The sequence below is a fragment of the Coregonus lavaretus genome (genome assembly GCF_964263955.1).
Source record: "Coregonus lavaretus genome assembly, contig: HAP1_SCAFFOLD_3446, whole genome shotgun sequence".
Taxonomy (NCBI): Eukaryota; Metazoa; Chordata; class Actinopteri; order Salmoniformes; family Salmonidae; genus Coregonus; species Coregonus lavaretus.
In genome coordinates this window covers 40,430-52,701 of record NW_028156515.1, presented here as the reverse complement: position 1 = coordinate 52,701, position 12,272 = coordinate 40,430, and the positions used below count along the sequence as shown (strand labels likewise).

The 12,272-nt window shown below is 43.5% G+C and overlaps 1 protein-coding gene across 1 annotated transcript; it reads left to right on the top strand.

Annotated features, from left to right (window-relative positions):
- The first annotated feature begins 319 nt into the window (after positions 1–319).
- LOC311126279 (leucine-rich repeat-containing protein 3B-like) lies at positions 320–11,818 on the top strand. The gene is made up of 2 exons (XM_084200288.1): positions 320–469; positions 9,982–11,818. The coding sequence occupies exon 2, from the start codon at positions 10,183–10,185 to the stop codon at positions 11,002–11,004; it is 822 nt and encodes a 273-aa protein (XP_084056414.1). The 5' UTR covers positions 320–469; positions 9,982–10,182; the 3' UTR covers positions 11,005–11,818.
- Positions 11,819–12,272: the final 454 nt, after the last annotated feature.

Genomic DNA, 12,272 nt, shown 5'->3' with positions numbered 1-12,272 from the left:
TGAGGCTGGGCCAATTGTGTGCCGCCCTATAAGACTCCCAATCACGGCCGGATTGTGATACAGCCTGGAATCGTACCAGGGTCTGTAGTGACGCCTCTAGCACTGAGATGCAGTGCCTTATTACAAGTGGATTTAATTAGTCAGAAGAACCCAACAGACACTACGGCAATATCTACTGTCTGTCTGACCGCCGCGTGCATTCTCAATCATCCCTGCGCGCGCTCCGGGTAAACACCGTCGCCGCCAATTCTTGTCTCGCAAACCCCTCCCTTACCAGCTCGAGCTCAGTCACATTCCTTTCATTTTCAATACTGAGCAGCAACAAGCAATTGCAACAATGTGAATTTCAACTGCGGACATTCGAACATTTTTGACGATGATAGGAAACAACTGCAGAAGGAAGATTGGGTTGGAACGATCCGTTTAGAATGTCAACGTATGGAATTGAGAGGGGTTGTTTTTATTGCAGGTAAGAATGGAAACGTATGTCGCCTGTTGCTCCGCTACACGCGCAGCACACACACACACACACGTATGTATGGAAAACATTTCATGTTGGCTTTCCACATTTCGTTTTCTTTTATGATGGTGATTGTTGTTAGTCAGATTTTTAAAAAACGAGGGAAATAGACGAGTTGGGGTAGTCATATATCCGTTTTTGGGGTGATTTCAATATCCACCATGTTTTAAATTAATATTATTATTAAACGATGTCATGTGACGATTCAATGTGTTGCTTCACAGACTCATCCATGTCTTCTAATCACTCAAATATTGTTTGTTGTAGGTATGTCGAATATACTGTTATTTTCCTGTTATAATAATGATATTATAATGTTATTTTAGGATGCCTGCAATAACATTGCTGTTATGTCCTTGGTAAATATTTGGACATAACATAGTTCCATGGGTGTCATCTTTACATGCATGCCGCAATGAAATAGTTTCATGGCAGTGAGTTTTTTCCATGTAGAAAACAACAGCTGCGCCGGTCAGAAAGGGGAGCTGGGAAACCTATAGTAGGTTACGTCGCATTCGGCCGTGGAGCTCCAGGGCAGGGTTAACTGTTGACGGTTGAGCCCCGGAGTGCGCTATAGGAAAGAATTCACCTTGGTGACAAGCAGGCTCAAACAGCAGGGTGTCCTTGTCTTTAGTGTTCGTATGGAAATTGTTTATCTGATACTCACTCATTATATCATATGAAAACTCATACTATAATAATAACATCTTGTAATATCAGAATGATAATATATAACCGATAAACGGAAAGGCATACATTTAAACATATAGGCCTACCTAAAAAAGTTTACAACTCCCAAATCAGATTCTTTACCATGGGGCATGGTTTATTTGTTTGGGAAATGCCATGCCATTTATAACACTTGCAGACTATTCCTACATGTTTCAAGCAGACCATCATAGTCCCTGTGCCCAAGAAAGCGAAGGTAACCTGCCTAAATGACTACCGCCCCGTAGCAGTCACATCGGTAGCCATGAAGTGCTTTGAAAGGCTGGTCATGGCTCACATCAACACCATCATCCCGGAAACCCTAGACCCACTCCAATTCGCATACCGCCCCAACAGATCCACAGATGACGCAATCTCAATCGCACTCCACAACGTCCCTTTCCCACCTGGACAAAAGGAACACCTATGTGAGAATGCTGTTCATTGACTACAGCTCAGCGTTCAACACCATAGTGCCCACAAAGCTCATCACCAAGCTAAGGACCCTGGGATTAACACCTTCTGCAACTGTATCCTGGACTTCCTGGCGGGCTGCCCCCAGGTGGTAAGGGTAGGCAACAACACATCTGCCACGCTGATCCTCAGCACAGGGGCCCCTCATAGGTGCGTGCTTAGTCCCCTTCTGTACTCTCTGTTCACCCACGACTGTGTGGCCAAGCACGACTCCAACACCATCATTAAGTTTGCTGACGACACAACAGTGGTAGGCCTGATGAGACAGCCTATAGGGAGAAGGTCAGAGACCTGGCAGTGTGGTGCCAGTACAACATCCTCTCCCTCAACGTGAGCAAGACAAAGGAGATGATCGTGGACTACAGGAAAAGGAGGGCCGAACATGCCCCCATTCACATCGATGGAACTGTAGTGGAGTGGGTAGAGAGTTTCAAGTTCCTTGGTGTCCACATCACCAACAAACTATCATGGTCCAAACACACCAAGACAGTCATGAAGAGGGCACGACAACACCTTTCCCCCCTCAGGAGACTGAAAAGATTTGGCATGGGTCCCCAGATCCTCAAAAAGTTCTACAGCTGCACCATCGAGAGCCTACTGTCCGGTTGCATCACCGCCTGGTATGGCAACTACTCAGCATCCGACCATAAGGCGCTACAGAGGGTAGTGAGTACGGCCCAGTACATCACTGGGGCCAAGCTTCCTGCCATCCAGGACCTATATACTAAGCGGTGTCAGAGGAAGGCCCAAAAAATTGTCAAAGACTCCAGTCACCCAAGTCATAGACGGTTCTCTCTGCTACCACACGGCAAGCGGTACTGGAGCGCCAAGTCTAGGTCCAAAAGGCTCCTTAACAGCTTCTACCCCCAAGCCATAAGACTGCTGAACAATTAATCAAATGGCCACCTGGACTATTTACATTGACACGCTCCCCCCCTTTTGATTTTACACTGCTGCTACTCGCTGTTTATTATCTATGCATAGTCACTTTACCCCTACCTACATGTAAAAAATTATCTAGACTAACCTGTACCCCCGCACATTGACTCGGTACCGGTACCCTCTGTATATAGCCTCGGTATTGTTATTTTATTGTGTTTCTTTTTTATTTTATTTTTTACTTTAGTTTATTTAGTAAATATATTCTTAACTCTATTTCTTGAACTGCATTGTTGGTTAAGGGCTTGTAAGTAAGCATTTCACGGTAAGGTCTACACCTGTTGTATTCGGCACATGTGACAAATACGATTTGATTTGTCTTTGAGGAATAGCTTGGCAATTATTTGCTCAGGCCCTTTTCTATGGTACAGTGGCTTGCGAAAGTATTCACCCCCCTTGGCATTTTTCATATTTTGTTGCCTGATTTTTTGAGGGTTTGTATCATTTGATTTACACAACATGCCTACCACTTTGAAGATGCAAAATATTTTTTATTGTGAAACAAACAAGAAATAAGACAAAAGAACAGAACTTGAGTGTGCATAACTATTCACCCCCCCCCCCAAAGTCAATACTTTGTAGAGCCACCCTTTGCAGCAATTACAGCTGCAAGTCTCCTGGGGTATGTTTCTATAAGCTTGGCACATCTAGCCACTGGGATTTTTGCCCATTCCAAGACATTTAAATGTTTCCCCTTAAACCACTCAAGTGTTGCTTTAGCAGTATGCTTAGGGTCATTGTCCTGCTGGAAGGTGAACCTCCGTCACAGTCTCAAATCTCTGGAAGACTGAAACAGGTTTCCCTCAAGAATTTCCCTGTATTTAGCGCCATCCATCATTCCTTAAATTCTGACCAGTTTCCCAGTCCCTGCTGATGAAAAACATCCCCACAGCATGATGCTGCCACCATCATGCTTCACTGTGGGGATGGTGTTCTCGGGGTGATGAGAGGTGTTTGGTTTCGCCAGACATAGCGTTTTCCTTGATGGACAAAAAGCTCAATTTTAGTCTAATCTGACCAGAGTACCTTCTTCATTTTACATTTACATTCTTCCATATGTTTGGGGAGTCTCCCACATGCCTTTTGGCGAACACCAAACGTGTTAGCTTATTTTTCTCTTTAAGCAATGGCTTTTTTTCTGGCCACTCTTCTGTAAAGCCCAGCTCTGTGGAGTGTATGGCTTAAAGTGGTCCTATGGACAGATACTCCAATCTCCGCTGTGGAGCTTTGCAGCTCCTTCAGGGTTATTTTTGGTCTCTTTGTTGCCTCTCTGATTAATGCCCTCCTTGCCTGGTCCGTGAGTTTTGGTGGGCGGCCCTCTCTTGGCAGGTTTGTTGTGGTGCCATATTCTTTCAATTTTTTAATAATGGAACATTTTCAGATCTTTTTTTATAACCCAACCCTGATCTGTACTTATCCACAACTTTGTCCCTGACCTGTCTGGAGAGCTCCTTGGTCTTCATGGTGCCGCTTGCTTGGTGGTGCCCCTTGCTTAGTGGTGTTGCAGACTCTGGGGCCTTTCAGAACAGGTGTATATATACTGAGATCATGTGACAGATCATGTGACACTTAGATTGCACACATGTGGACTTTATTTAACTAATTATGTGACTTCTGAAGGTAATTGGTTGCACCAGATCTTATTTAGGGGCTTCATAGCAAAGGGGGTGAATACATATGCACGAACATTTACATTACATTTACATTTACGTCATTTAGCAGACGCTCTTATCCAGAGCGATTTACAAATTGGTGCATTCACCTTATAGCCAGTGGGATAACCACTTTACAATATGTTTTATTTATTTATTATTATTATTAATTTTTTTGGGTGGGGTAAGGGGGGGTAGAAGGATTACTTTATCCTATCCCAGGTATTCCTTAAAGAGGTGGGGTTTTAAGTGTCTCCGGAAGGTGGTGAGTGACTCCGCTGTCCTGGCGTCGTGAGGGAGCTTGTTCCACCATTGGGGTGCCAGAGCAGCGAACAGTTTTGACTGGGCTGAGCGGGAACTGTGCTTCCGCAGAGGTAGGGGGGCCAGCAGGCCAGAGGTGGATGAACGCAATGCCCTCGTTTGGGTGTAGGGACTGATCAGAGCCTGAAGGTACGGAGGTGCCGTTCCCCTCACAGCTCCGTAGGCAAGCACCATGGTCTTGTAGCAGATGTGAGCTTCAACTGGAAGCCAGTGGAGTGTGCGGATTAGCGGGGTGACGTGAGAGAACTTGGGAAGGTTGAACACCAGACGGGCTGCGGCATTCTGGATGAGTTGTAGGGGTTTAATGGCACAGGCAGGGAGCCCAGCCAACAGCGAGTTGCAGTAATCCAGACGGGAGATGACAAGTGCCTGGATTAGGACCTGTGCCGCTTCCTGTGTAAGGCAGGGTCGTACTCTCCGAATGTTGTAGAGCATGAACCTACAGGATCGGGTCACCGCCTTGATGTTAGCAGAGAACGACAGGGTGTTGTCCAGGGTCACGCCAAGGCTCTTCGCACTCTGGGAGGAGGACACAACAGAGTTGTCAACCGTGATGGCGATCATGGAACAGGCAGTCCTTCCCCGGGAGGAAGAGCAGCTCCGTCTTGCCGAGGTTCAGCTTGAGGTGGTGATCCGTCATCCACACTGATATGTCTGCCAGAACCACTTTTCCGTTATTTATTTTTTTGAAATAAGTTATTTTTTTCATTTCACTTCACCAATTTGGACTATTTTGTGTATGTCCATTACATTAAATCCAATTTAAATTACAGGTTGTAATGCAACAAAATAGGAAAAACGCCAAGGGGGATGAATACTTTTGCAAGGCACTGTAATTCAAAATCCCTCAATGCATCTCAAGACTATTTGCATAAATGGTTCATCCTTAATAATAATGTTGATTTGATTAACACAAAATGTATCAAGTGATATGGGACTGTACGCGTCAAGAAAACACAGTAGGCTAGACCACTGTAGGTCTAAGGTTATGTCCCAAATTGCACCCTATTCCCTATGTAGTGCACTACGGCTCTGGTCAAAAGCAGTGCACTATGTATGGTATAGGGTGCCATTTGGGATGCACACCACATCTTTGTTGAATTTCAGGGTGATGCTATCCCATAAATATGGCCTTGACAGGAACATGTAACTTAAGTAAAATAATGACCATATCCTATGGTAAATGATAGAAATAGTGTCATGGTGTGTCAAAATACATTTCAACTCTAAGTCTTGGACCAATCTAATCACTCTTCCTCTTAATACAATGATGGTGTAAATCAAGTTGCTCTTATACCTGTGTAGTAACACTGTAATTACTACAGAAACAACATTGATGTTACATAGTATTCTAGTAATTGTTTTGTAAATGCATAGTAATGGAACAATGGACATTATTTCTTCTCTGACCTTATGGTGGGGTCATATCAAAGAGCTATTTCATTGAACTCTTGACCATTAATTCATCTTCAGGCTAATGCTTCCAGGCTGACAGTTTTGCAATGGATGGCTTCAATATCACTTAACGTAGAATAGTTATAGCTGTATTTATTTTTATTTACTTAATGATTGATCCTTACTGCCATGTTGAGATTTGTCATAGGAATTAGCTTTACCTGTACGCTTTGGTTGACATCCCTGGAAGTCAAAGCTAAGCGCTTACAAGGTGAGAAACAACATGGGGGAGAAAATGATTGAGCAGCCACTACATAGCCTAAGTGCTATTTACAAATCTCATGCATGATTGTAGTTGATTGGGAGCCCTTCCCAGTTCTAGAGTGCGTGCTAGATTGTGATTGCAGACCAATTTAGTTGCGTTTGAAAATAAGATTTTTGTAAAGGTAAAAAATGTAATGGTAAAAAATGTAAAGGTTGTATTATTCTCTATCCCCAATCCACTCCCCGGCCTCTACCCCTTAAAATCATATGATGACAGATATTTACTTTACAAAAATCAAAGTTAACATTGATGACATGATACAGATATAGGATCTTAATTTGATCACTCTTTTGTTGCTGAGAATTTTCCTGCACAGAAGGAAATGCAAACTTGTAGTGTATTCAAGGTTTAAAAAGGCTTCTAAAGTTTGTGATTTCCACTTTAAATGTCAGACTTGATTTACCCTAACAAAAAATGTATTATCCCCTACCAAAAATGTCCATGAATTATTATCCACATAATAATTCAACATTTCATGTTGCTGCAGGATTATTTTCATGCTGTAGCAAACTGGCTCAAATTAAGATCCTACATCTGTAATTGGTTAGATTTTGAAAATTGTCTAAACCATACTGCTAACCAATATGATCATATAACGACTGCATGTAAAAAGTAAGGACTTTATTCAATTTATGAAGGTCTTAATGGTTCCACTGAATCTGAATGACAGGGCAATCATGTCCTTCTTGATTTGTGAAAAGAAAATTTAAGTGGTGGCAAAAATAGAAATTGTCGCAGCTGAGGCTGTATGCTAGTTGTTAGTGGACTGTGGACACACAACATTTACATATAAATTAACATTTGGCCAATTATAGAATTCAAAAGGCGCCCATTTCAACCCTGTATGTGAAAAACCTTTGACACTGCAGTGTGACCAGAGACGGAAGAGGGCCAGCAGCTGAATTCAGCCTGGTCATTACTGTGAAATAACTGTTGGGTATTATGGTATGACTTCAGTCAGTCAGTCATTGGACTTGAAAGGCCTCAAAGCTCACACACTCCCAGTGACACATAGCCTACATTCTCCCCTCCAAAGGGCCTCTGAAGATGATGCATTCAAAATCCCTCATCACCGCGGATACCAACTGTCACTTGTGTTGCTTTGCCATTTTTCTACTTGCGGATGGTGGATGACATGCCTGCATGCAATTCAGCTTTTTGGCAGTTGGCGTTTGAACCTAGACTCACTTGAGGGAGACTGGGCCTCAGACAACACAGATGCTTCCCTCCCTGAAATGGATAAATAAACATAAATTCTATTCTATTCTATTCTAGTCTCTCTGTCATATCTTTGAGCTGTGCCTGGTGCTCCCAGGGGAGACTGGGCCTCAGACAGTCAACACAGATGCTTCCCTATCTCCATCGCTCTCTCCCTTTCTAAATATCTCTCTATCTCTCTCCATCTCTCTCTCTCTCTCTCTCTCTCTCTCTCTCTCTCTCTCTCTCTCTCTCTCTCTCTCTCTCTCTTTCTCTCATCATCATAGGATCTAGTGAACAACACAAGCTGTGGGGAGAGATAGAGCCGCTCCCTCACACTAGGTTATTATTATTTCTATGGTTGTTAGTATCTCTTTTCCCAGATATGGGGAGACGCCCATGTCCATTAACAATCATTGCATTCTAGAGCGTTCTACAATTTCTCCCATCAAGCTGCTGGGCAATATAGTAAAGCTGTGTATAATCAGAATTAATCATATGTCTAAGTGGATACTTTTTAGATCTTTTCCTGTTCGAGCTCGGTAATGAATGTGTTTTATCAGTACCTCAGGGAGATCTGACAGACACGTTAGTATGTGTTTATAAACATGATAGGTAGGGTCTCGATATTGGGAAAGTCATACGACAGAAAATAAGCGCATAGCTCCTTTATAATTGAATAGGGCTGTATTGTACAGTTGACTTACACAGACTACAGGATAGATAGGCTCTCAATATGGGGAAAATACAGTTATGGCTGAATAAAGGTGCCTAGCATTTTTGTGATTGAATAGGGCTGTGTTAATGTAGTTAATGTAGAGTTCCTGTACTGTAAGTGAATTCCACACATTCACCCTGTGCTGTGTCTTCCCCATGTGATGTTCTGCAGACAAAGATCTGTTTTGAGAAGGTGACATTACACAGTGTGCCAGAGGGAGAATGAAGGGGGCGTGATATAACCAGCCTGCTGCACTCCACTGTACTTAGCACTTATCACACAATGTCACCCTATTCCCTATGGGACCTGGTAAAAAGTAGTGCACTACATAGAGAATAGGGTGCCATTTGGAGCGCACACAATGTGTTGCTGTTATCCACAGTACGCAAGCTTACAATAGAGCAGGTGTGTGTTTTTTTACTAACAATACTGATCATGTCATGAATGGGAACGTAAGTAAACATCGCTTCCCTTGTCCGCTCTAACTGCCCATTACTGTGTACGTACTATATTCTCACTCTTACACAGATAATAAAATGTACATGTCACAACAGGCAATGTATATGTTTCACAGGTCGTCATTGTAAATAAGAATCTGTTCTTAAAACCCTTTCCTGCAGTCAAATTACCAAATCGCCCTCTAGTGGCCTCATGGGTGGAATGTTATTAATATATATATTAAACGCCGAAAATCTGGTGTTTCTATGTCAAACGGTTTTGTTAAATTTCAGTCTTCTGTGATGTATATAAAGTGTAATATTGGGACGCAAACTCAAAATTGAACACATTTCATCTCTATGTCTGAAATGATACAGGTGCCTTCTTTTTGTAAGCCCATAACCATGTGTGTAAGGTGTATACTGTTTCAAAGTAGATTTGTTTAAGACTACCAAGAAACGCTCAGTGTGACCCTGATTTAACACTACCAAGAAACACTCTGTGTCCTTGATTTAGCGCACTGCAGTAAAAGGTTAATTGACTAAATACACAACATAGTTTGTAGCTGGCTAGTGTTTGATTGACAGGAGGATTCACAGGTCCATGCTTATCGTCACGTCTCAGTAAAGACTGTGTGTTTATAAAGATGTGTTCTTTTAAGGACAGTGATTCTTCTAACCTAGCTTAACCAATCAAATGTATTTATAAAGTCCTTTTTACATCAGCAGTTGTCACAAAGTGCTTATACAGAAACCAAGCCTAAAATCCCAGAGAGCAATAAATGCAGATGTAGAGGCACGGTGGCTACTGCAGGAAAACCGCCCTAGAAAGGCAGGAACCTAGGAAGAAACCTAGAGAGGAACCAGGCTCTGAGGGGTGGCCAGTCCTCTTTTGGCTGTGCCACGTGGAGATTATAAGAGTACATGGCCAATAAATGGCCATTAAGTCCAGATTGTTCTTCAAGATGTTCAAACGTTTATAGATGACCAACAGGGTCAAATAATAATCACAGTGGTTATAGAGGGTGCAACAGGTCTGCACCTTAACCTTATCGTGTAGCCTAGTATGCCATAAATAGAACAAGTCGTGCAATATCGTTTCTATCAATAACAGTGAGATTATGATGATGTGTATACAACAGAGTAAATCAATGGTTTATTTTCACTTACACACCGTGGTGCTCCTGTTCAGCAAAAACCAAAAGGTCCACACTAAAAAAGTAGTTCAAAATACTTATAGTCCTCCATTAAGCAGTTTTAATATGTTTTAATGCTTCTATCTGTTTTTATTTCAGGTGTGATTATAGCATGAGTTCAACTGGTGGCAGGACCTGCTAGGCCTGAACAGGCCGTGAGTGTGTTGGGGGAGGCTCATCAGTCTCCAGTATGGAGTGTTTGGTATGAGCCGTGGCCGGTCTGTTGGTCCTTGGGCCAGTCCAGTGGTGTGGTGTCCCTGTCCCTTGGCGGGATGCTGAGGGCTGGTGGTCCCCACCAGTATGACTCCCCTGGACCTGTGGCTGTCCCGCTCCATCCCCATGTGCCTGCTCCTCCAGAGCCTGGTCCTCATGGCCCTGTGCTTCCCCTCTGCCTCCATGTGTCCCAAGGGCTGCGTCTGCCAGCGGGCCCGACCCGACCCGGGCCTCCACCTCGGCCCGGGGCCTCTGGGGCTCTTCCTTGGCCTCAATGTCACCTGCACCGGGTCCCGGCTCAAAGAGATCCCCCCGGACCTGCCTCCAGACACCGCCGTGCTCCGCCTCGACCACAACCAGATCATGGCCGTCCCCGACCACGCCTTCCGGGGCCTGAGGCTGCTGCGGGAGCTCAATCTGTCCCACAACGCTGTGGAGACGCTGGGGGAGGGTGCCTTCAGTGGCGTGGAGGCCACACTGCAGGTCCTCGACCTCTCACACAACCGCATCACTAGCGTGCACAAGGATGCGTTCGCCCGGCTCAAAGCGCGGGTCCTGGTGGATGACAACCCCTGGCACTGTGACTGCACCCTGCAGCAGGCACTGGGCGGCATGGCCCACAACCACGAAGCGGCTGCACGCGTCCTTTGCCGGAGCTCCGAGCTCCAGGAGCAGGAGGGACGCCATTTCCTGGCAGTGGACACAGACCTGTGTAACCTGGCCAAGAGGACCACGGACTACGCCATGCTGGTGACGATGTTCGGCTGGTTCGCCATGGTCATCTCCTACGTGGTGTATTATGTACGGCAGAACCAGGAGGATGCCCGGCGACACTTGGAGTACCTCAAGTCGCTGCCCAGCAAGCCTGTGAAGCCAAACGAGGTGGAGGACATCAGTACTGTGGCGTAACATGACATCATCACTACTGGACACTATCAGACATCAGTACTCCAGTGTGATCCCTGTAGTGAGAAATGACATCACTATAGTGAAAACTGACTGTATACGATAGAATTAGATTGCCTAATTAGTTCTAGAATTAGAATGACTAATTGATTCTAATTCTATGCATGACCAGCAGAAGTTCAGAACTAAACCCGGAGATATAGGACCCACATTTCTAGTGTTTACAACTGATTCCAAACTTCAAGATGGATGTAACGTCTTCTGTTGTGAAAATGTTTTTTTGATGTACTCAAAAGAAATCATGATAGATTAAACCTGATTCCTTGCATTTGAAGCTTCACACCCAATATGTGTTAATTACAAAGGTAAACACTGAGAAAGCCCAATTTTTAAAGAGGAGAAATGCTTAAACATTAGTGTTTGTTAGTAGACGCCAATCTAAAGTCAAGCATTTTTGAATGCACAGTATACATGTGCATAGACAACAGCAGTTAGTTCAGATCACAGTAACAGAAGGGTATAGTCTATGGGGGTACCACAGATGGCTTCATTGAGATCTGTTCTGAGATGGTTTTGAAAATCTGAATCTCAGGTTTACATTTTGATAAGTTGATAAGTCTTTTTTAGAGCAAAATCTGGAGAAATGGTTTGTTGGACAACATTTTTGTAAGGTAATGATAACAGGCCTTTGATCTAGAGAGTGTTCTGTGCTTTGTTTAATTTGAACAAATAACGGGCCCCAAACATCAATCATGAAACGTACCTTTAATTTCCTTATGTGAAATATTGGAATCAATGATTTCTTAAAATGATCATGACATCACCAATGTTGAAAAACTACTGTAAAAAGACTAAACATTTCTTCCTTCATTTTTGTCAAGTCCCTGTACTGTATGTTCTTGTTGTCTTGAAATGACAAAGTTGATCCATTGCAACTTAGTAGATTTGTGATGGTCAGATAACGTAGCACAATGGTTTTGGGTAGATATCAAATCAAATGACCCCCAAAAGAGTCAGTAGATTCAAGTGATTTCGTATGTGTGTCATGTGATTTACCGGTACCCTAGTAGTGTCCAAGTTCTCAAGTCCTGAGTCCGAACAAGCGTTTTGTGTTACATGTTAACACAACATATACACAACAACACCCAAAAACAATACTGTGCATTTGGTTTTTCCACAAAACCCATTTGCTATGATTTTTAATGACTCAGTCTATGCTTCCTGAAATAGAATAAATATTCATATTCATAGAAATGTGTTTCACACAAAGA

What these genes read in the sequence shown, in the direction of transcription:
- LOC311126279 (XM_084200288.1), top strand. Translation starts at nt 10,183, where the DNA reads ATGACTCCCCTGGACCTGTGGCTGTCCCGCTCCATCCCCATGTGCCTG.